The sequence below is a fragment of the Nematostella vectensis genome, chromosome 4, assembly GCF_932526225.1.
Source record: "Nematostella vectensis chromosome 4, jaNemVect1.1, whole genome shotgun sequence".
Taxonomy (NCBI): Eukaryota; Metazoa; Cnidaria; class Anthozoa; order Actiniaria; family Edwardsiidae; genus Nematostella; species Nematostella vectensis.
Genome location: NC_064037.1, coordinates 11,409,605 through 11,433,682, shown reverse-complemented (window position 1 = coordinate 11,433,682; position 24,078 = coordinate 11,409,605). Strand labels below are relative to the sequence as shown.

General features: G+C 38.9%; 3 protein-coding genes across 10 annotated transcripts; 2 read left to right on the top strand and 1 right to left on the bottom strand.

The window, feature by feature from the left end:
- Positions 1 to 20: 20 nt before the first annotated feature.
- Positions 21 to 7,744, top strand: LOC5516548. Of its 5 annotated transcripts, none has more exons than XM_032386439.2 (6): positions 21 to 232; positions 3,185 to 3,710; positions 4,320 to 4,985; positions 5,501 to 5,629; positions 6,104 to 6,136; positions 6,427 to 7,744. In XM_032386439.2, exons 1-6 carry the CDS (start codon positions 47 to 49, stop codon positions 6,561 to 6,563), a joined length of 1,677 nt encoding a protein of 558 aa, XP_032242330.2. In that variant the 5' UTR covers positions 21 to 46; the 3' UTR covers positions 6,564 to 7,744. The 5 variants fall into 5 exon arrangements, with proteins under 5 accessions (XP_032242330.2, XP_032242329.2, XP_032242332.2 ...); XM_032386438.2 differs by having other exon boundaries at positions 5,498 to 5,629; XM_032386441.2 differs by lacking the exon at positions 21 to 232 and adding an exon at positions 414 to 570 and having other exon boundaries at positions 5,498 to 5,629.
- A 198-nt stretch (positions 7,745 to 7,942) lies between these two features.
- LOC116620739 (proline hydroxylase buaE) lies at positions 7,943 to 15,033 on the top strand. Its single transcript, XM_032386444.2, has 7 exons — positions 7,943 to 8,623; positions 9,728 to 9,858; positions 10,068 to 10,128; positions 10,300 to 10,413; positions 12,418 to 12,606; positions 13,412 to 13,522; positions 14,616 to 15,033. The coding sequence occupies exons 1-7, from the start codon at positions 8,450 to 8,452 to the stop codon at positions 14,796 to 14,798; spliced, it is 963 nt and encodes a 320-aa protein (XP_032242335.2). The 5' UTR covers positions 7,943 to 8,449; the 3' UTR covers positions 14,799 to 15,033.
- An 845-nt stretch (positions 15,034 to 15,878) lies between these two features.
- Positions 15,879 to 21,114, bottom strand: LOC5516547 (beta-4C adrenergic receptor). Of its 4 annotated transcripts, XM_032386443.2 has the most exons (4): positions 20,546 to 21,113; positions 16,915 to 17,817; positions 16,178 to 16,229; positions 15,879 to 16,051 (listed from the first exon to the last, which is right to left on the bottom strand). In XM_032386443.2, the coding sequence occupies exons 2-4, from the start codon at positions 17,563 to 17,565 to the stop codon at positions 16,029 to 16,031; spliced, it is 726 nt and encodes a 241-aa protein (XP_032242334.1). In that variant the 5' UTR covers positions 17,566 to 17,817; positions 20,546 to 21,113; the 3' UTR covers positions 15,879 to 16,028. The 4 variants fall into 4 exon arrangements, 3 of the variants coding, with proteins under 3 accessions (XP_032242334.1, XP_048583168.1, XP_032242333.1); XR_004297194.2 differs by having other exon boundaries at positions 16,178 to 17,817; positions 20,546 to 21,114; XM_048727211.1 differs by having other exon boundaries at positions 15,879 to 16,229; positions 16,862 to 17,817; positions 20,546 to 21,114.
- Positions 21,115 to 24,078: the final 2,964 nt, after the last annotated feature.

Below are 24,078 nucleotides of genomic sequence, written 5' to 3'. Positions count from 1 at the left end.
GGGATCTGCCTATATATGACACCGCTGACAATTTTACGAAGGCTCCATGGACAAAGACTGCGATGGAGTTGACAAAATGGCAGAGATGCAAAACGAGTTTCTTCTACTGAATGGGCTTGACTCAGCTGAATTATCCATAACCATCGAACTAGCCGACTCATTGGTTGCAGATGACGTTGAACAATTCCTCGAACTTTATGACAGCATCCCTAAGAGTGTTTCTACGGAGCGGGTAAGCGAAAACGAACGGTTGTCAAGCAAACATTTCGGCTTCTTGTCGCGAAATTTTTAGACTTTTGCGTTGGTTGTTCGCGTTTTCACATAATTTCAAGCGAATTACCGCTTCTTGTGTTTGACATTTGACCAGCTTGGTTTTGTTGTTCGTCAGGTGGGTAGTTAATATGCAACAGGGACATGTGACCTCAGATATTATGCAATTCTTTACCAGTACACGTCGTTGTCGATACCGTGTACATCTCACGGTTATTTTCTGTCGGAAATAATAAAAAATAAGGAAACAAGTCAAGCATTTATCAACAGCTAGTTTAATTCCTGACATTGCTTGTGCAGGTAAGTTTGTAATCGTTTAAGACGTTTTAGTAATTTTAACGTCCAGCGTGGTCGAGGTCAGAGTGCATTGACGACTTGGTAAAATAGTCGTTCAGTTTTGCACGCTCGCATTCGAATTCCGTTTATTAATTTCTGGCTCGTAATTCATACGTCCTCTACAAGGCAACGGGACAGATCGGAACTTACGCAGTAACACAAATCATTTGATTACATCATAACGACCCTACTGATGCGTTTTGTGGTAAGCTTATGGCTCTTTTTCCTTCCATGAAAATTGTAAAAAAAAAGTAAGTTACTTAATATACACGAGGAAAGCCTGAAGTTATTGCTATTTCAAAAATTTCATTATCTCTCTTATATCCGAACAGTATTTCCTGGTTTAAATCGATCTGATACAGTACACAGTCGATGTAGTTTTTATTGTGTGCATTAATTAGTGATGATATTGTGAAAAAAACGCGTGCAGTTTTGTTTGAGCAAAGATAATTGTTTGAATATGTTTGTCACAGCACATGACAGCTATTGGATATGGCACACGTGCATTTAGCCTCAGCTTTTAGTGTTTTCAGTGCATATACCTCCCTAAATGAGTGACACTGTTGCATGTAGTTTTTACATACTAATCTATTAAAATACAAGAAATTATGTACTGAGGCAAAATGTCAAAGGCCGTTTTATTTTAAACTATATTTTTCAAAAATCTTATGCATAAGCTAAATCGTATACTAATGGGTGACCCATTATCCTTTTAGAATTTCAACAAATGGGTTTGTAATGGAGAGCCATTATGTGATATATATGTGAATGCCCCTTTGGGCTATTATTTTAGAGATCTTTTGTTTATGGTACAGACATCTAGACAATGTATGTACAATACAAAATATAATTATACAAAATATAATTGACCACAGATTTTTTTTCCACTTAAATAATATAGTACTTCCTTGGTGTTTTGTTTCATTTCTACTTCAGCTTTAATTTATTAACAACTAAATCTAACTCAAGTACCCACTATGTGTAAAGAATCTTTGAAATTGTAAATATTATGGTCAGGGATGTTTATTAGCCATCGAATGTTCAATGGCTTACATATTTGAAGGTCAGGTTCAAGTTTCAATTTTGAGTTTAGTAGTGTCTGTTTGCTCTGGAGGTAGAGGATAAGGATATCCAACAACTAAACCCTTGACATCTGTCAGGTAATGACATCAGAGGGAGAAAACACTCTTTTAAGCTATTAATCAAGCAGCTCTATAGCATTTATATAAACCTTTTGGCTTTGGATTAAATCAAATACTGGCACCCTGTTCTTATTTTTGCTTATAATTGAAATGACAATTATGTGCCTTTTTTAATCTTGTTTTTTTTTTTTTTTCAGTCCTATAATGTGATTAGAATCCTATTTGGGGTTTAGGAATCTTTTCTCCCAATTCTTGCTTACTAAGGCTGATAGCCTGCAGGGGCAGTATTTCATTCTCAGTTCTCTACCTTCCAATAATATGTTTAATCCAGGCCCGTACCCAGGATTTTTCTTGGGGAGGGTGCGAAATCCAAAAAAAGTGGGCCTTATATATCCGGGGGGAGGGGGGGGATTTCTTTGAAGAAATCTGACCATGCCTTTGCAGTATCCCCACTGGACGTTGACATTGTCAGATTTGGCTACATACCAGAGAGATCTAGCTGATGCTTAATAATTTTGTCTACAAATAATAGCACATCTATTGAGAACCGAAAGTGGACCTTTGGCCATTCCCCCTGCACCCCCCCCTGGGTACGGGCTTATTAACCCCTATTTCAAAAGCTTCATGAAACATCTTGTTAAGGTAATTCCCTTGAAATAGCTCTACAACCCAGAATTTTTTTAAACTTGGCATTAACAATATTGAAGTTAAGGGCTTTCAAAAAATGTAATTAAAAAATGGGGGTACTGACCCCGTTTTCTCAACAGAGGGGCGTAGAGTTGACACGTTTTCACTGATCGCGCGAGGAAAAATCCCAACTTTTAGTTTTCCAAAAAGAGAGCCTATAGTCTAAAATATAAAATTTTAGTTTTCAAAAAAAGAGCCTATAGTCTAAAATTAAGTTCTGTTTGTCAAGCTGCCAAAATCCCATCTCCTTAACAATAACTTGTAGTGGCTAATGTTCAAAACAAATCACATTTTAAGAGATCGCACTAAGAGACATTGTTTTTGCCACTATTCATAAGGTAAAAAGCGCCATTTTTACGGCTTTTAAGAGAAATAACAAAACTTCGACAACCCAACTTTTTTTCTTTCAGTATATCATTTTTCTGTATATATTTAACTATTTGAGCAAATAAAAGATGGGGGTAACCGACTTTGTTTTTCTTGCAAAGCGATGTTAAGTAAAAAAACATGCGCCTTTTGCTGTGTTTTCTTGTACAACTGTGGCGCACACACACACAGCGTACTATGTGCAGAAGATGTGCACAGTGCAATTCAAGGGAATTACCTTAAACATATCAGGGTTCCTTAGGCTCACATGATTCATGCAAATAACATTCTTTCTGTCTAACAGGGCCATTTATGAAACACGAGGTTCCAGTATAAATGGAATGAGACTGCCCAGTATAATTTTGACCATTTTTTTCTTCTAGATTAATCATATTAAGGAGATGGCAAGACAGTTGGCTGCACTTCCCAAGTTTGACCTGTATAGGAGTAAAGGAAGAAAGTTTACAGCTGGTGATAGTGCCAGCCATGCCCAGTTACAGCTTAAATTTGAGGGTCTAAACAGCAACCAACCTATAGTTTCTTCTGAGCCTGGGGGTAATGTATTGAATCAGACTCAGCAGGCATGTGTGGAAGGTTTAACAAATGACCAACAAACTTCATGCAAATCTAAAAAGAAAAAGAAATCTAAAAAGAAAACACAAACCACTGATGGTAATGTCAATGCGGCCACTCCGGAGGAGTTGGTTGTAGTTCCGGTTAATGATACAGAAATGAAATTCAAGCTATTGGACTCAAATGGATCAAGAACTGTAGCAATGAACCAGAGGCTTGTAGCAGACATTTCATCTGGAGAAAAAGAAGGAAATTTAAAAGAAGACAATAAAAATTACTTAGAAAGTGATGAAATGTTGAAAAGTTCTTGGAGTGAGCCGGCTTGTACTATAGCGGGTGAGACACACATCAACTGGTCATTTATCAATTTGTAACCTTTATATAAGTAGAAGCAGGAATAGCCCTAGAAAAAAAAAAGAGCCATACTACTTAGAGTGTATTTTGACTGTTTTTATGTTTACAATAGTATGCTGGACAAAACTCTTCTTGAATTCCACAATTCATAAACTAGGTCAGGTAGACTAAAAGTAGTATTTAAAAAAATTCCACCTAATATAAGCACCAGCTAGTAGCACCTGCTAATATCTTTCCTCTCTGCCCCTACAATTACAAATTTAAAGGAAAGGATACATGGTATGGTTTGCATTTTATTTTGAGTACTTCTGTGTTCTGTATGTTTCTTTTTTGTGTGTTCCCAGATTTTTCTTTTGGAATTATATTTTTATGGCTTTATAATTTTTTTGTAATTCTGCTACCCCTGCCCCCAAAAACATTCATTCCATACAGTAGCCCCATTGTACCCATACAACATATACTGTACACATACCCATGAACTACCTTTTCACAAATCTAACCATGTTCTTGCATGTGTTAGTTGTCCATTATTGCCTTTACCATCCTTTGCAATGATTAAAGTTAAACACAAATACTCTGTTTTTCTTTCAGATTCCACTATGCTGGATGGGCCTCCATTTGGTTTCCCTCTTTCTGCTGATCAACTTATTAATTCTGCTCTTGGTTTACTCTCTGAAGCAACTCTTCAAAGTATAGACAATGAACACACTTCACCCCCATCTACATCGCTAAAAAACATGTCAATTAGCCAAAAAGGTACTGATATTAAGGAGCTTAGTGTTTCTGTGAAAGTTGATGAGTTTAGCACTGTAGGGGTGAACAAACCATTATTGGAAAAATCTGAATGTATGTTAACATGCACTGGAGAAGAGTTGCAGAGTCTTGAGGATGAAGGCTGGGAACAGCCTAGGAGATCTAAAAAGAAGACAGATCCTGTTAAATCTCACAAGGAGTGCAAGCTAAGTGACAATACTAGGAGAAACAGAAGGGGGATGAATAGAAATGATAACAAGTTTGGCCACAAGGGGCAAAATCAACACACAGAGACACCTTCAATGAACTATAAGCAAGACATGAAGGATGGCATTGGAAGTAATCATAATGGATGTCTAAACAATACACAGCTGCCATGCAGTGGTGCACCAGAGAGTGGTAATAATGACGTCAAAGACAGACCCACAGTGCTGACTTTGCAAGACAGTGCAGCATTCTCTTATCGGGATGCTCTCCTCAAAGCCAAGAGCAGCAAGACTAAAGGTAATGACAATTTCACTTCGGTCTATACTTAGTCCTTTAAATAGGGTGATAATGCTGAAGATACATATAATGGAAATAAATTAACACAGAGATGGAGTTTTATGTTGAGTAGTTTCCTTGACATTTATTTTTTTAGCCCATATTGTCTCTACAGCATATATTACGTCCACATCTTCACACTTAGACTGACTACAAATTGATGCTGTTCAATAAAAAAAAAGTTGTCTTTCATTACCTTTTTTCAATAACAAGTTTGACAACGTTTTTAATTTTTTTTTTTTAAATGGTTAGGGTTTTGCATTCTTTTTCATTCGTGACACCTTTTTATTCAGCTATTTAATTTTATCAAAATGACTGACTGTGGTTATTTTCATGGCTGATTTATGGGAAAGTAGAGCAATCCTATATTCCTGGCGCTGCCATGGCATTGTTATGTTCCCTGAGGCCTACAAGACTTTCCAAAGCTCATTACGCTTATCAGTATAATATTGATTATTTTAACTCATTCCCAGAAGATTTACAATACAGCAGTGACAGTGGTGTGGACGCCAATAGCGTCAGCTCATGCGACTCTGGTATTCAGTCACCTGTCCTAGTTAAGGATCACTTTAATCACAAAGAGTGCGTAGACTTTCTCACTAAAGGTTAGTAATACAGACATCCTACTCATAAACATGCTCATAAGCAGTAAGCTCTACTTTTCAAATCCTCATTATGGCTTCTCTCATAAATTGTTTATTTGAATATTCTTGTAAATAAAGTTTATGCTAATGTGCACCTGGTTTCCAAATTTAATGTATATCATATAATTAATAAGGGAGTTAGTCTTGATACACTAATAATAAAGAAATGTGAAGAAAAGTATTATTTTGTTATTAAAAATAGTGGTAATAAAATTATACCGTCAAATTGTTAATTTTTCATAAGATGGAATGCATCATTAACCTATTATTATGTACCTTAAGCCTATTTTTCCCTATGTTTTAAGGATGGAATGCATCATTAACCTACAATTTTTCCTATGATCTTAGGATAGAATGTATCTTAAGTCTATTATTTTTCCAGCTGTATGTTCTAAGGATGGAATGTATTTTTAACCAATTTTGTTTCCCTCCAAGGATGGATGGAGGTTCAGGAGCAGATCAAGAAAGGTGAGCTGTAAAGATTATTATTATTATTATTATTATTATTATTATTATTATTATTATTATTATTATTATTATTATTATTATTATTATTATTATTATTATTATTATTACTATTACTATTACTATTACTATTACTATTACTATTATATTACTATTACTATTATTATTATTATTATTATTATTATTATTATTATTATTATTATTATTATTATTATTATTATTATTAAATATTATGAGTTAATGATTGAATTGCATTTTCTTATACAGTACCAAACTTTGATATCTAATTTCAGGTCCAGGTCAAGTGATATATTACAATGATACCACAGACTTTCATGGGAGAAAACACCCTGGAGGTGGTCATGTGAAGCAAAGGGGTTATTTCAATCGGCAGAAGGGAGCAAGGAACTCTTTCACTACAGCAAGATGATGATACCTATGCTTAGTTCAGTATGGGGTACAGAATTTTGCTTTTAGATAGGTAACAAGAAACAGCGTAAAAGAAAGTAACAGGGCACTGGTGCACATGTCTTTGCCTAAAAGGACGGTTTATTTTTCTCCTATTTAAATCTTTATGTCTGTCTGGCCCCCTATTTTTCATGTCTGACTGTCCATCTTTCTTTCTGTCTCTGTCTCTGCTTTACTTTCTGTCTAATTATCTTTCTTTTTCTAATGCCTAGTGCGCACTAGTGACATAAAGACGTGGGCGTGCACACTCTGTTTAGCCTGACATAACTGTCTGTCTGTCTTTCTCTTTCTCTGTCAATCTGTTTGTTTTTATTATTTTCTATCCCTCTTGGATCACTTTTTTTTATCTCTTGGTTGCTGGTAATGTAATTTATGAATAGACTTAGAAATGTCTTTAAATATTCAGTCTCTAACATTTCAGCAGAGCAGATCCATTGATTGATTTTCTCTCATGTCCCACTTATATTGTTTGTGGGATTAAATATTTTATGGTTTCCTACATTGGTATCCCAGCTTTGTGATACATTTTAGGTGCAATAATAGTAATAGTAACATTCTGAATTCTTATAAATTCCATAAGTATGTACGCACAACTGGCCAAGCCACGTGCACTGTTCAGTGTTTGAATAAGTTTCAAAAAAGTTGTTTCTCAGAATATTTAAGTGATGCTGAATGGCATACAGCCATTGCTCAGGGCAACAATACTCTCAGTACTATTTTTCTCCTGTTGATTATTCAGTCTTACTCTTTCTTGGTTGATACAAGCTCTAGCTTCGTCTTATCATGCGCATGAGGCAGAGAGGGTGAGGGTTTCTTTTGCCCCAAGTAAGTGGAGCGCTAATTGAATACCTAAAGGGCATGAAATTGAATTTATCCCAAGACAGCTAAGTAAGTCAGAGTTGGATTTGGGATCAGCCAGGAGACTTGGGACGTAGGGGTCTTGGGTCCTGGGATCATACTGGGTTTCTGTAGAAAAAACAAACAAATTTTATACCCTTTCCTTAAAAATATTTTGGGCAAGTATTAAATGGACACTTCCTTATGATGTACAGGGTTGTAAAGACAGGATTTAAGTGGCTTGCCACTTTGTGTGAATTTTCTATTTGGTGGACACATTTTGATAAATGAGAAAAATTGTGATAATACTGTATATTTTTATTTTGTACATTCTAATAAGTATTTAGAGCCTGGCATGTGACGATGACACCTGGGTAGAACCTGACATGCGAACACATCCACTGTAGCAAGCTTTCATCTGTTCTGTTAGATTTGTTGATTTAAAACTAGTTCAACAAACACCTCCGGGGGGTGGGGGGGGGGGGGGGGGGGGTTGTCATAGGGATAGGGGGATAAGTGATAGGGATGCTCATCGGAAAATTCTAAAAATACCCCTAAAAAATACTTGCACGACCAAAAATTGCTACCCTAAACAATACCTCACGAGCCTTAAAAATACCATTTCTAAGAGGAAAACCTTTTTTCTTCTCGGATACCCCATAAAAAATTACTGATTTTGACCCCTAAAAATACGAGGAGCATCACTTTCAAGTTGACATGGGAAGCACCCCCATCCACAAACACTTCATTAATCGAATTTGCACATTTTGTCTCGTGCATTGGCAAAAGATAGTGGAAAATAAAACGGAGAAAGTAGACAAAAGGATAGAGTTACTAATACGGTGTTTAACAACACGTAGTAAGTCATATGGTGAACATATTTGTGGGGTTCCTGTGGTGATCTCGAGCGATTCGTCATGCATGAAAAGTTTGTTGATTCGAGTCACGAAAACAAACCTCCTTCACACCCCTTCGCTTGAGAAACGACGAGTTGAAACCTAATTGCGTAGTATGGAGAGTATTTGTGGGATCCCTGTTGTAGATGTCGGCGCTTTACACGTGGTACACCAGTCAACACTTGATGGTGGAAGTGACGAGATACAAGAATTAGCGACAAATATATACCACGGGTTAAGTACGGTTGGATTTGTGTACCTGAAGAACCACGGTATTCCACAGAACCAGGTAAAGCGAGGCAGGTCTTTTTGTTTTGTTTTGTTTGACTGAATCAGCAAAAAATACTCTTCCTCTGCTATGACTGATACGCTCATACTAGATGGATAGCCTGCGTCACAAGCTCAAAGGGTTGGGGGAAAAGAAAGACGAGACAAGGTGTGCGCGCTAAGGTTATACCAAAACTTGATTTAAAATACGGCACCTGTTTCTCACTATGATTACAGTAATGCCACCTCTAGTGTCTTTCGCTATATATTCATTGGAGTCAGTTAACACAACCGCACGCTTTGGTTTGCGAATATAGACTGATAGAGACTGATAAAAGAATCACAGTATTTACAACTTATGGCATACGCCATGACCTTATATGGTATTACAAATAATCATTATCAATAACGCCATCTCTGTTATATGATACTTAAGTAAAGTGTGCTAATACACTACACCACCCCTAACTTCTTGCAACTTCTGTTTCCTTGCAGCCATGGAAACAAATAATTTATTTGAACTTGTCATTCTGAAAATACTGTATGTATTTAGGGAGGGGAGGGGAGGTATGGGGTGTATGATGAGGGAGGGGAGGTATGGGGTGAAGTTGTCAAATCCTGTTTGCATAGCAGCTTTTGTGATCTGTTCCCATCTTTCCCTGTCTTTGTTCAGCTTAAATCCTGTTCACGCTCCAGCTTCTAAAGTTCCAGTAGCTACAAGCCTGTTCTCCTTTTTAACCCAAATCCAACACAAAGTCCAGCACCTTTTGGAGGAATCACTTGTTCTTTGCTGTGCCAGGGGTGTGTCTTGAGAATGGGGCCCAAGGGGTCCCAACCCACCCTTCTCATGTGTCAAGATGACCTTGGCTCCAGTAGACCCCTTTGTTGGTTAAGTTATGTATTTGGACAAAAAAAGGTTCTAGTTGGATCTAGTGACCCATTAACAGAGCTAAAATGCTGAATTTATTTAATCGATCCATGGTCAGTGAATTGCTACTCTGGACCCCATCCTGCATTTTTCTCTTTTCTCCTGTAATTTCACATATCTGATATGAAAAAGTGTACAAGTTGATCAGATGTATTGCAAAAAGAAAGATAAAATTGATTTATTGACATTGGTTTTCAGATTGATACTGCTTTAAATGTCATGGATGAATTCTTTACCTTGGACCAGGGCACCAAGGCGAAGTATTCCAAGACTGACGTGATGGCTCTGAATGGATGGGACAGGATGGAGGCACAAAAACTTGCAAACTTGTAATAATGGACACTGAAAATTAGACATTTTAAAAAGGGTTAATCTTTTGTAAGATTCCAAACACTAAAAAAAAGACAAGAACATCTCAATCTTAGATTTCAAAACTCTGAACTTGCAGAAATTTTGCATTGACCGTACGCTAATAGTCAATCTTGCCAATATGTTGCCCATGACGTGATGGGGTAATCATCCGACACATGTTTTGCAGGGATGACCCCAAGGTACCTGGTGACTTGAGGGAGTCATATGATGTTGTTCATCTACATGGGGTGAGGAAAAGATTATTTTGTGTGTGGACATGTTGACAATCATTTGTCGCACATCATATACTGGTAAATGGAGCTTGTAAGTAAAAATGTATCAACATAAGGGGAGGGCTTAATTAAAGATGTATGGAAAAGTTCATGATAATGCCTCATGATATCTTAACAATGTCCCAGGCATGGCCAGATGAGCACGCCCCGCAATTAAAGCCTGTCTTTCAGTCGTTGTTCTCAAGCTTGGAAGCACTTAGCAGACAAGTGCTGTCTGTTATGGCCATTGGGCTTGGTATGGTACGTATGAAGCTATAGATTCAGGGATCAGAAAGTGCTGATTATGGGATTTGCTGAAGTAGTTACTAAAGGAGCGTTCATTGATTACTAGGGGGGTCAGTTAGTTTTGCAAAACCCTGGGCTAAAAAAAAATATGAACCCCCTCAAATCCAAGCCAAACATCGTGACCCCCCTCATAGCCAGAGGCCCAAACATTTGCAACCCCCCCCCCCCCCCCAAACACTACCACCACCACAACCACCTTCAATTTTTATAGTGGAGCCAGCGCGGCCGAAGGCCCCGCGCGGAGCTCCATAGGTGTAGAAATATGGTAAGCTATGCGACTTGAATGCTGTTTCATTCATTATTTGTTTCTTTGCAAGGGCAAAGCTGGTCAGAATGTAGCTTTGATACAAGTTCTATAAAGGGAAGAGGTTTTTATTAGATCAAAGTACTTCATTTAGCACTACTTTCAGTAATATCAAGGATTTTTTTTAGAATTTGCTTCCCAAGTAAATTTGTTCTTCTCCATTGCATTTAATTTTCGAGTAGCATTAGCATGTGTAGATCCAGGGTTTCTATCAAACAGCAGGCCACCATGCTAAAGGGTGGGTGCACCAATATTTAATGCATGACTGTAATATCCTTGGTGATGGAGTATTGGCAGTATGTGATAGACAAAACTTCCATATGGCACCTGAAATGTATAACTGTATCATTATATCTTTGGAATGCTGTTTCATTCATTATTTGTTTCTTTACAAGGGCAAAGCTGGTCAGAATGTAGCTTTGATACAAGTTCTATAAAGGGAAGAGGTTTTTATTAGATCAAAGTACTTAAATTATATAAAGATAACAACAAACTTCTGCTTTTTCATTAAATAAATTTGTAAAGAAAACAGTTTTATATCAATCCTAAAGGTAATAGGGAAAGGGAAAAATACTAGGAAAGTGCTCAGTCAAGTTATTATTGCATTATTGTTATACATGTTTTAGAATAGAGTAACATTTTTTTTTCAAATAGAGTCACATTTCTCCCTTTTCTTCGCTCCCCATTGACTTCTTGTTTATTTGTATATTTATTTCTCTCTGCCCCCAACATAGATCAATGAACATGGTTTGGTGGTTTGTAATAAGAAACTTTCAGTAATTTAGGATTTGCCTCCATTGCATTTATTTTTTAGTAGCCTGTATGGGTGGATCCAAAGTTTCTAAAAAAAAGGCCAAAGGTTGGGTGCACCAATATGTAATGCATCTCAGGAGGTATATTTGTGGAGTTTAATTTCAACACATTCTTCTGAATAATCAGTTTCAGTATGTGAAAACTACAGTATGGCATCGAATTCTTTGGAATACTGTTACATCCTCGATATATTCTTCACAAGGTCAAAGCTTGTTAGAATGCTATTTTGATAATAAACAAAATATAGATAGTGGAGTTAAATAAGAGGGAAAATAAGAGTTGACCATTAGACTCAACTAAGACACCTAAAGTTTGACAGCCTTTTTCTTACCAAGGTTTAGTATTTGTTAACTTTAATTAAAACCAGACTCAAATTTAGTGCCCAAAAAATGTGACCCCCCCTTAATCGGTGCCCAAAAAATTAAGCCCCCCCTACATATTTGCCAGCCGCCCCCGTAATAAATGACCTCTCCCTAAGGGAAATGTATTTTGCATCAGAGTGCTGTAATAGTCAGATACATCTGTGGAAGCCATATTTAAAAAAAGGTATTTCCGAGATTTTCGCATGAGGCACTGTTGTAATATAATGAGAAAAATATGACAGCACATGAAGGACCCAGGGGGTCCCTGGATAATTATCAATTAGGTCCTCTCTACATTCTCTGTATTTTTCGGCATTTTATGATGTATAGTGCCCCGCTTCCCCACCCCCCCCCCCCCCCACCCCGTTATATCATGTTCATAGATGGGGACATAAGCTCATGCAATACTTGTAGCATGAGACTGAGAGATTGCTTTCCTGCCGTACCAAGCTCTATTACCTCGTCACTCTTCACTAACAGGATCAAAGAATTTTTAGTGAGTTCTTCGAGCACATGGGTGAGCTAGAAGGAGGAACGGTAATACGCCTCAACTATTACCCTGCCCTTGACCAAGAAACAATAATCAAGCCAAGTCAGATGCGATGTGGTGCCCACACAGACTTTGGTGCTATAACACTTCTCATACAAGATGACATAGGAGGACTTGAGGTAAAACTCTGCATAAAGCACCATTCCTAGCTTTTAGAAAACTTTTGTTACATTTTTTTAAGGCCTGACAAGATCAGCTTCTCATCTATTATTGTTTGCATCAAAGTACAAAAGCAGGGTCAGGGAGTCTGGTACTTTATTAAGTAATTTGATTGATAGTTTCTTAGTTACAGTACTTGTTGACTTACCTGATGCATAGTTGTTACCTGATGCAAACTATGAATATTTGATTGAAAAAGCCCCTTGCACTAACAGATCACGTGAATTTTTGGGTAGAAAACTCGTGCGCTCATTTAGCGCAGAAATTTTCTTTGTCAAAAAGGGCATATTTAAATAAGGGAGGGATCGCAAATAAAATTCGAAAATACCGCGATATCGCAGAAAAAAATCGGAAATGTCGCATACCACACAGAAGGACGAGGTTTTGAAGATCATGCGCGACACCCCAACATTTTCTGCTAGGTCATCATGTATCTACAACAGGCAAATCCAGCGCACCGCAGGACTAATTAACACCAAAACACCGGAATGTTTTATTTTTTTAACGTAAAACCTCCGTTTGATAATTAAAACTCGCATCTCGCAGTGTTTTGAAATACTGCATGTTTTCTGCTCTTTTACCGCAATATCGTATAAAATAATGCCAATGCCGCAAAACCGCAAACCCCCTCTCCACTTTTCATTGAAAGATTTTATTTTTTTTGTCGTTCTCTGACGTGACGCACGTTTTGCGTCATTTTGCTTGAATTTGTCACTCAAAAAGTCACGTGGCCAGTTAGTACAAATCGCCTATTGATTTGTTAAGGTCCAAACGCGGGATGGGAGTTATGTACAAGCCACACCCATCAAGGGAACCATTATTGTGAACATTGGCGACCTGATGCAACGATGGACCTCAGACAGACTCAAGTCAAACGTAAGTCACATGACAGACCTCAGACAGGCTCAAGTCAAACGTAAGTCACATGACAGACCTCAGACAGGCTCAAGTCAAACGTAAGTCACCATAGACCTCAGACAGGCTCAAGTCAAACGTAAGTCACCATAGACCTTTAGGCTCCCTATTTAAAGTCAAAATATATATTGCAGTCAATAAAGTCGCGTTTTTACTGAGCCGCGAAGGATACGCTCAAACTGCACACTTTGGTTTCAGTCGTCAATAACTTTTTTGGGAGTCTTTTATGATATACTCATTTAAACGTAAAAGGCGGCGTGGGAGAGAGGGGGTCGGGTTCCCCTGTCACATGACAGACCTCAGACAAGCTCAAGTCAAACGTAAGTCACGATAGACCTTATACAGGCTCAAGTCAAACGTAAGTCACATGTCAAACCTCAGACAGGCTCAAGTCAAACATTGGTCACATGACAGAACTTAGAAAGACTCAAGTCAAACATTTATCACATAACAGAATTTAGACAGACTCAAGACAAACATTAGTCGAATTACAGGCCTTAGACAGACTCAAGTCACACGTAAGTCACATGACAGGACTTAGACAGACTCAAGTCAAACGCAAGTCATATGGCAGACCTTGACAGACTCAAATCAATCATTAGCCACATAACAGACATTAGACAGACTCGAGTCACACGTTAGTCACATGACAGAACTTAGACATACTCAAGTCAAACGCTATTCACATGACACAACTTAGACAGACTCAAGTCAAACGTATTTACATTACAGACCTTAGACAAACGCTGGTCACAACCTGAGACAATAGGTGTGTCAGGCCCCATAAGGCTTTGGGGGGTACCCGCCCCCCTCTCTCCCACGCCGCCTTTTATGTTTAAATGAGTATATCATAAAAGACTCCCAAAAAAGTTATTGACGACTGAAACCAAAGTGTGCAGTTTGAGCGTATCCTTCGCGGCTCAGTGAAAACGCGACTTTATTGACTGCAATATATATTTTAACTTTAAATAGGGAGCCTAAAAACACCCCAAATCCAGCCTACAGGGCTGTGTTTGCCTCGTACTACTAAATATTTTTTTGGTTTTTCCTTCAGTTTCATCGTGTTCATGTCCCTGAAGAGCCCCAGCGTAAAGTAGCGCGTAAGTCGGTCGTATTTTTCTGCATACCGGACAAAAAAGCACTGATTAAGTGTTTGGATGGTTCGGACAAGTACCCTCCTATTAAGTCCGGGGAGTATATTGCTGATCTTGCCCTTAAAAGCTATGGTATAAAGTGACCGGACATCGGACATAATGCTTTAGTTATAACATGGTGCTTTAGTTATAATAAATACTTTTTAAGAATTGTAGTGTTTTGGCTAAATTATCAAAATTAGAGAAATAGGAGGCTTGTGCAAGAACAAAAATCTATGCCGCAAATTAATAAACCAAATGTTGAAAATAAGCATTTAGAAATCTGTTCCAGTAAAAAGTCAAACAACAAGTTTTAAATAAAGTTAGGGTTCAACTCGGGTCGTAGCTCATAATTATTTGTCTGATTGCAAGGGATTTATTTAATAGCCATTCTTTCTAGCCGCAGTGAGACAAAAGCCAGTTGCCGCTATCCCGCGTGAGCCCGTTCTGTGCCTAAAAAACTCAAAATGCAATATCTACCACAACTTCATTTGGATTGAGATTCTTTCCGATAACATGTAAGCGGGACGATACATTCTTGAATGTTCGTCTCCAACGGTAAAAGCATTCTTAGGTATTTTCTGTAATTATCGGCTACCCCGTATGTGATGGCCCCTCCCCACATCACCTTCCTCTCGTCAGAGAGCTCTCTCGGTCTGTGGCCGTGCGAGATGAACGCCTAGAACCCACGGTCGAGTCGGTCGACTTCGCTATGGTGAGTCTGTAATTGCTTTGGCTGTTTCACTGACAAAGGATTCTTGAATAAACCGTGGCCCACGGAAAACTCGTGTCACTGCCTCTTTAAAGGAGAAGCGTCATGCCTTCTCAAGCCTTCCGAAACGGATAGCCCGGATCGATCTTTGAGAAGGGGGAAAAATTCCGTTGATAAATCTTCAAAATTCTCTTTGTTTTACTGCCCATCCGAAAGCTAAACCCAAGTTTCTGTTACGAACAATGTTTTTTCTTATTAGCTAGCGTTATATTTTCAAAGATTATCGTTTTCTGATTAAAAAATCAGTGAGATGAAATTTGGGGTCGTTCGTCAGGTTTAGCAAGCGAGCGGAGGTCCAGCGATCACTTTTGGAAGTCAAATCAGGCATAAATTTGGATCGAAGCGAGTACTCAGTATCTTTATTAGAAGGGTAATCGGATATTCAATGCTGACAAGAATAATATCATAAGACTTTTAGTGCAAAGTTTATTTATTGCATATGTGAACACAACTTGACGTATATATATATGTCATTCTCTCCGTTCGAGTATTGCTTTTTCTATCTCTCTCTTGTCTCCTCTTTATCTCGGATATTTTTGCTACTGGTGGTCTCTGCTTATTCCTAGTCACAGTCACAGTCATCACCTTGGAAAAATAACCGGCAAATAGAATATTTTGTTAGTAGAGGGAATGGTAATTTATCTGTTCAGCCACGCAAAGCTCCGAAGCGTAACTCTGGAATTGACAACGGAATAAACATCGAATACGAACCACAACATTGCCTTAGAGTCTTCGATATGGCCTCCAGGGACCTCTCCAAGCGCTGAAAACATAAAGACGCTTATTTTATCAAGAAATAAGAGAATTTTCAGGGGGTTTGAGTCAAAACAAACAGTACGATTAACTAGCGCGATTCTCTTGCAATCTTTGTTACACGATACTCTCGTATAATGGACATCTCTGATTGGCTATTTTGAAAAATAGTACACAGGCTTCCCGTCTTGCGAGTTACCGTGACGCTCCTCCTTTAAGTCAAACTCATGTTATACCACTGCAACATAAGATACACAGTATCTTATACCACTACTTTTAACTTGCAAGAGTCTGCAATGCGGCGTCTGACGTCAGCAGACTGGAGGCTCGAGATTCGCTGTACTCCCTTCTTCAGGAATAGCCTCTAGGACATGTGACCGCTGCCTCAGACTGACCGTAACGCTCTTTGCCGGTACTACCACATTCCCACCCCTTCTCGCCCCCATGTCACGCAACGCCTTCTGACACGCTCTCCTGATCTCCGGAATCCTCAAGCAATAGACAACTGGATTAATAGTGGAGTTCATGTAACCAATACTATCGGCAACGTTCCACGCAGCTCGCGTTGCGTTACTTTCCATGCCATTCATTGCGGTTATCATGGTAACAGTCACGAAAGGCACATAGCAGAGAAGAACGAACCCTAGTAGTATAAGCATGGTTTTGAGGTACTTCCGGTATGAAGCCAGTTGTACCATTTGTTTGCCTTGGTGAAGTCGCATCTCCCCTGCGATCTGTTCCTTTTGTGTCTTCAAAGAACGGAACGCTAGAACGCTGCAAACCAAGATCGTTGTCAGGGAAACGAACATCGTGACCCCGAGCGAGAACATGAAGTATTTAACGTTGAGTAAGAGACGCGTTGACGCGCCGAAAGCTGCAACAATCCACATGCAAACCGAAGCCTGAACCACGGCTTTAGGTGTCACACAAGCACGATATTTCATTGGCCTGTAGATTGCTAGGCAACGATCGACGCTGATGGCTGTCAAGGTGAAAAGGCCTGCGCCCGCAAGTGTGTACGACACGAATGCCGTAATGGCGCCTGTCACGCAAAATAAAGTCACGTCACCCTCTATTTCCGTCACGATGTGAGTGGTATAAAGCGGTTGAGCCAGTATTCCAGTACCAAAATCCGCCAGCGCCAGACTGCACAAAAGCATGTTCGATGGCTTGCACAGAGAGCGTGTTCGGGTAATTACGAAAATGACCAAGAAATTGAGAAAAACCGCTGGTGTCAGCATTAGGACAGTTAGAATACACGAGAAAATGTAGCTCCAGAAAACGGCGGTAACGGGCTTGGGGTCGAATGACTTGGCCCAGCTAGAACACTCGATCGAAGAGTTCATTGCTAGAACAGATCAAACGTTCGATTGGTAGATATAACAATGATAGACGATCGGCTTCTAAATTTAAAAAAAGTCCTTTGCAGGATAAACCGTTGTACTGTCTCTCGATGTTGCAATCTTTTGCTATATGAAGCACCGGTTGTTTTGTCTTCCCTATGTAGTTTGTAGTTATGTTTATTCCACTACATGTTGATTATGATTGAATCATGTTTTTTTATGTATCTGCTTCCCTTTTCTACGTCAACTTTTGACCTATAAAACAAAGCAATGAGTTAGTTTATTTAGTTTTGCTCCAATCAGTACAAAACACTTGGCATTTTTGTTGAGAATGTTTGATATGCTATACGATTTTTAAATCAAAACTATAATAATTCGGAAATGTTTTGTGTTCGAGCATTCGGAATTCTCTGCGTGCGCGAAAGCCAAGGTAAGCATTTCATTGCACCGTCGACTCACGAACCGGATAGCAGGTTATCCACAGATAAAAAAAACCAATCATGCTCCTAACCGTACCGACCCAGATCAATACAACGAAGAGGACTCTTGGAACGTTGCCGGATGTTGCGAAAAAAAATTATAGATTTTTTAGATTCACTGAAGTCTCTCATAATAATTATAAATTGATACATCCAGATCAGGCTTACTTCGTCGTACAATTCGGATTCCATTAGGATCGATTGGGACCCTGTATTTTCAATCAGAACGCGGATGACACAACGCTTTACCTGCACATAAATTTGTAGAAACTGCTGACAGACTGAATAACGCAGTTTCTCCCTTGCATAGCCGTATCAGAGTGTGGGGCCACGGGGTCACGTCCCCCCCCCCCCCCAAATATATAAAGAATTCATATGGAGAAAACGTTGTCGTTTGGGGGGTCTGGTAACTTCAGAGACCTTCTCAACTAACTAAAGATGGTCACAGTAACTGTTTTGTTCTTCTGGTTACCAGTAATAAAGTTTACGAAGCCCCTGCGGTACGCTCACCTTAAAAATTACAAGAATCATGCAGACTTTTCAAATAAGGAATATATTAGTTTCCTTATATGGAAGTGATCGCGTTTGGCAAAAACCACAATTTTGGCTCTATTTTCCTGATATGATAAGGAAATTATCAAAAATAGCGTCGCTTTGCCCCTACAACAGCACTCAATTATGCCCCATAAGAGACTTAATTATGGCCTAGAGCACTCTCCCATGCAAATAGCTGTATTTCTTTATTAAAAATACAAGTAAGATCAACTTGTGTCAGCATTAGCAATAACGATCTGAGATTTGAGTTGGGACCGCAAAGCACTGTTGGAAAGCTTGGATACCGCTGACTAGGTACATCGGTGTTTCACTTTATCCGGCTGTGAAAATATAGGAGGGACGGAATCTGTTTTCGTTCTTTTCTTTGTAAATTCAGCTAAAAGACCTAATAATCCAGTTCTTTTTTAGGACTAATAATTTTAGGCCTTTTTTTAGAACTAATAATCCAGTTCTGAGTTCTTCTCATATTATAACTTCTCACTTGATTTTTGAGTTCGCGGCGGGTAATGCTGTAAAAGCCTCCCTTGAGTGTATCGTGCAGTTACATAACATGACTGGTAAACGGATAAAAAAAAACGGCTCAACAATTTTAAAATCTTTCATATAAAATGATTGATTTAACGCCTCTGATAACAAATTGGAAAGTCGTTAACAATATATTTGACCACCGGTAAATACAACGTATAAAATATAGCGAGTATCAAATTTTTTGGCACTTTTAGAAGTGATTTAACTAAAAGGTTGGCGCTGTGACCGCTTGACGGGGGCGTATTTATTCGTGCCTTAAGGCTTTTATGAACGCGAAGTTAGGTAATATTGAAAGCACCCGCGAAACAAAAAAAAGAGTAAAATGTTGGGCCTGGTTAACATTTTTTAACCGAGTGCTAGCCAATAGCTTTTAGGAGCCGACCTTAAGAAACGAACCCCAAAACCAACCACAAAACCAGTCTACGAGCTAGTTCCTATATTTCCAGTTGTCGCTAACAGATCGCGGTGTCACAGAAACAAGCCGGATGTCAAGCCGTTATATGAGCCTGAGAAAAATTGAACACGCACCCCTTCAACTCCCCCCCCCCCCCCCCCCTCACACACACACACTTTTTTTCTTGAATAATTATGCCCCCCTCAGTAAATCTTATATACACTGAAATTTAAGAACATTGTTATGAACATATTCAGCCTTAAAATGCTCCAGAAATAAGAACGGCACAGCCTCAACTGAAAATTAGACGGTAGGTCGGTCTCTTCACTTCTTGTCTAGGCTATCCTTAACAAGAAAGGACACGGAAAGTACGAATCACTGACTCCCTAGCGTTACCCCATTGCTACATATGTTAATCGCTAAACGGATAAATCGGACTTACGTGTCTGAAGAGCCGTTTTCAGGTTTTAAAGCCCACCTCAAAATAATTATTTATATAAGGTTATTCTGATGTTTTTCGGTATATCTTTATCTTTTGTCAAAAATATGATAAATCTCGGGCTTAACTGACTTAGGCAAGAACTATATTAATATTGACAAGGTTAACTTGATATTGTTTTGCAATTTTTCACACTTCCGCTTTTTTGCCACTTCCTAGTGACAAACTTCCAGACAGTTTGCACATACATGTGAAAATATTATGGCGGTGAAAGGTTTTTATATGCGATTTGTATCTACTTAGATCATAGCAATTCTAGCTAGGGATTCTCGCTTCCTTCTTGACTATTTCTTAAGAATGGCAAGTAGAGATGAGCGTCTGTATAGTTCTCGAAGTATATCCGCCGTTTTTAATAACCTTACACTCATCGAGTATTGTAATATGTAATACCCCTTTCAGAAGCATTTGATATACCACTTAGAGTTTTAATTTATTTTTCTCGCTCCACCTTTGTTTTTGGAAAATCTAAATTGACGATATGTTTACTTTCTGATATAAGTATTCTGTCTTTTTAAAAGAAATGCTTACCTTTTTCACCCTTGGTCTTCCCTCTCACGATTCGTTAAAAGAAATTCTAATCGGTTTTTGCTTCTCTTTGACGTATTTTAATGTATTAAAACAGGTCATCAACACCTCAATTTGTTGATTTGTTGTCTAGCAACTCTCTCTTTAACTGTAGTCTCAGATAGAAATATATTAAGTTGCGCGCTCCCATTTCTCAGCCCAAAGCTATAACTTCTGCTGGTGCGTATTCTGTTTTTTTTTTTTTTTCGAAGATTATTATCATCTCAAAGGAACCTCGAGCAGGGCGGTTGTTTTTGTAAGGCTCCAAGTCGATATACTAATGTTTAAAAAACGTCAACACTTTCTTAATAAAAAGCTGTGCAATTGGCCCTCTGAAGCAACTGGAGGCAAACACAGCTTGTCCCTTTTAGTAAACTAAGTGACTCACAACAGGACACTCACAGATTCACTTTTATCTTAACAATTAACAAAAGAAGAAGGCAAATGAATTTGGTAGGTCGTCCCTCTCCTTTTCCGATATGTTATAAATATTTAAATAAATTACGCTTTGCATGTATGCCTATTTGTGGATTCCAAGCAATCTAGAAAAACCTACGCAGGTGTTTTTGAAACAAATGTAAAACTTCCCCGAGAGAATAATTTAAGAGCCTGCTAACCTATCAAACCGCCGGAGCGTAGTCAAATCAGTTCACGACATAATAAATAAATAAATAAATAAATAAATAAATAAATAAATAAATAAATAAATAAATAAATAAATAAATAAATAAATAAATAAATAAATAAATAAATAAATAAATAAATAAATAAATAAATAAATAAATAAGTAAATAAGTAAATAAGTAAATAAATAAATAAATAAATAAATGCCGCTTAGTTAAGGTATCTTGTAAAGTTTAAAAACCACCCTGCTATCTTTTTTTTAATGAACATTTTTAGTTTCTCGCGCTCGCCTATAGACCATTTAAAAAAAAATGGCGACGACAACATACGGGACATTTTGTCGTTCTTTTCTCCGTGGAATGCAATTCGCCAGATGCTGCTGCAATCAGTGACAACGTGCCGCGATGAAGAGCAGCTTTTTTTGTAATTTTCCATTTAAATTTTTTCAAACTAGTTGACCCTTCCACCCACTTTTTTTAACTCCACAAGATCCCGCCCCTATTTTTCAAAGGGATCGAAAGTCCTATATGGTGGTCATTACCGTTACGAGCTAGCCAAGGAAGAAAGCCCCCAAATCTAATGATTTGGTCATCAAACGAATAAATGATTCCCAAATGATAGAAACATATGTTTAATTTGTAATTCAAACCTTTCATGGTTGCGAGAAATGCATTATTTGTTTTGGAAAGGATTTGGTGATCTTTGGCACGCAATGTCAACAGTTATTGCTTAGCAGTGTCTCCTAAATTTTGCCATCTTTAGCATGTTTCGAAAACCTTTTGTCCTCATTCCAGCAATTAGCTTCGCGTGTTGCATGACGGTAGTTGAGGAAGGTTTCCATGTCGAGTGCGCGCGCATGCTTATAGCTCGAATGGCCTGCCTATTCGCCTCATTTCTTTGCACTTTTCTTAGTCGGGTAGCATTTGGTAACTTCAATTACATATTCGGTCAAAGATTAAACAACAGTAAACTCTGGAAAAAAAAAGTGGAGAAGAGGAAAGGAAGACGGGTACAGAAGACATTGCAAAAAAATAATCTTAGCTTTTGTTAGCCTGTTCAGCTTTTTAACTCTATTGGAAGGCACGTAACAGAGGCCTTGGCTGCCCATTGAAAACTATGCTTTTTCCATATGATACCTATGACTATGCCCCCCACCTCTTATCTTAATGTTTTGTGGTTAAAAAAACTTATCTCCCTTGATGCATTGTTTCACCAAAGCACATTTTTAAAGTGTGCACACATTCTAAATTCTTCCTATGTAGATAAAACCTAAAATTTGTTGTAAGCCATGAACCAATGGGGCTGGAGTCACAGATAATATGAAAAAAATAAAAATGTACCTGCTGGTGTTCCCAGAAGTCGACAGCAAAAATCTTTTAATTATAATATTTTTAGGCCTTCAATAAGAAATTAAGCTTTTTTTAGGCCTTCAATAAGGGGGGGGGGGGGTTGTCGAGAGGAAGTGTGCGCACCCTTGCACACCCCCTTAGCTACGCTTCTCGCAGCGTGGAACACTTGGTAACACGTCTGCCAATTTGTTTATTACCCAGGAAAATAACACAAATTTCAACACAGGAAACCCTGTCCTTGGTTGGCGGAAATGGTCCCCAGGGGGGCGGGGCGGTAGTGTGGCCGGGGGGAGGGGGGTGCTGGACAGACAGACAGACAGACAGACGGACGTATACCTAAATATAAGTTACATGAGTATTTAACCCAATAAATCTAGTGCTCGAAAAAGAACAAAATTTAATTTATTTTCTATATATATTAGCAGGGGACCATTAGCTATACTTTCTGGAGTCGTGCCGTTTTTTGTTCTTTGGAATTTTTTTCATTGGAATGAATACTTTTTCTTTTTGTATATACGTTTACATATATTCAAAAGTGATTGCGATTACAAAGGGGGGCAGGGGGTTAACAAAGATTACGAGACAAAAATGATACAAACAGTTAAAAATAGATAACATCGTCTTTATCAAGCAAGCCTACGCTCTGGAACAGCGACCGGTTCTTTAGGGTCAAAGTAGGGATGCTCGTGGGGAAATATGAAAAATACCCCTTTAAATGCCTTCAAAAAATTGCTACCCTAAAAAATGCCTCACAAGCCCTAAAAAGACCATTTCTAAGACAAGAGCCTATTTTTTTTTTTCTCGGATGCCCCCTTAAAACACCTGAGGCCTAATTTAGACCCAATACGACGAACATCCCTATCAGGACTTTAAAAGCACACTAGCATACACACATTGGCACCAGTCGGGCCAAGACGGGACGCTAGCACAGTCTATTACCCGTGCAGTTCGGCAACCATGGACAGCTGTTTCGTCCTTATTAGGACTCGTCAGCATGGCATAGCCGGTTTGCCTCAGTCAAACTACATCGGCGAAAAAACTGCAGGGCGACTTCGACTCGAACGAAGTGCTTTAAACCACAGCTTAGATCCATGTGGGATCTAGAGCTGCGGGGGGGGGGGGGGGGGGGACTGGGGGTTTTCATAGACGTTGAAACGCCCCTCCGGGCCTCCCAGTCCCATTTTAGGCTTGGGAGGTGCGCTGGGCCCCTCCGACCCCCCCAGCCCCATTTTAGGCTTGGGAGGTGCGCTGGGCCCCTCCGACCCCCCCAGCCCCATTCCAGGCTTTGCGAGGCGCGCCGCGCCCCTCCGAGCCCCCCAGCCCCGTCTCATGCAGATGAAGCCCTGCGTAGATTAATAATTGCTAATTATAAATCTACGTCGGAACCACTTCGCGTAGATTAATAATTGGCAATCATTAATCCGCTGTCTATCGACACTTCGTAGGGTGGCGGGACTGGTGCCTTTCATAGAAACGAGTGGGAACCTTGCAATTAGACCCCCGTCTGTCCTGTAGTATATACAC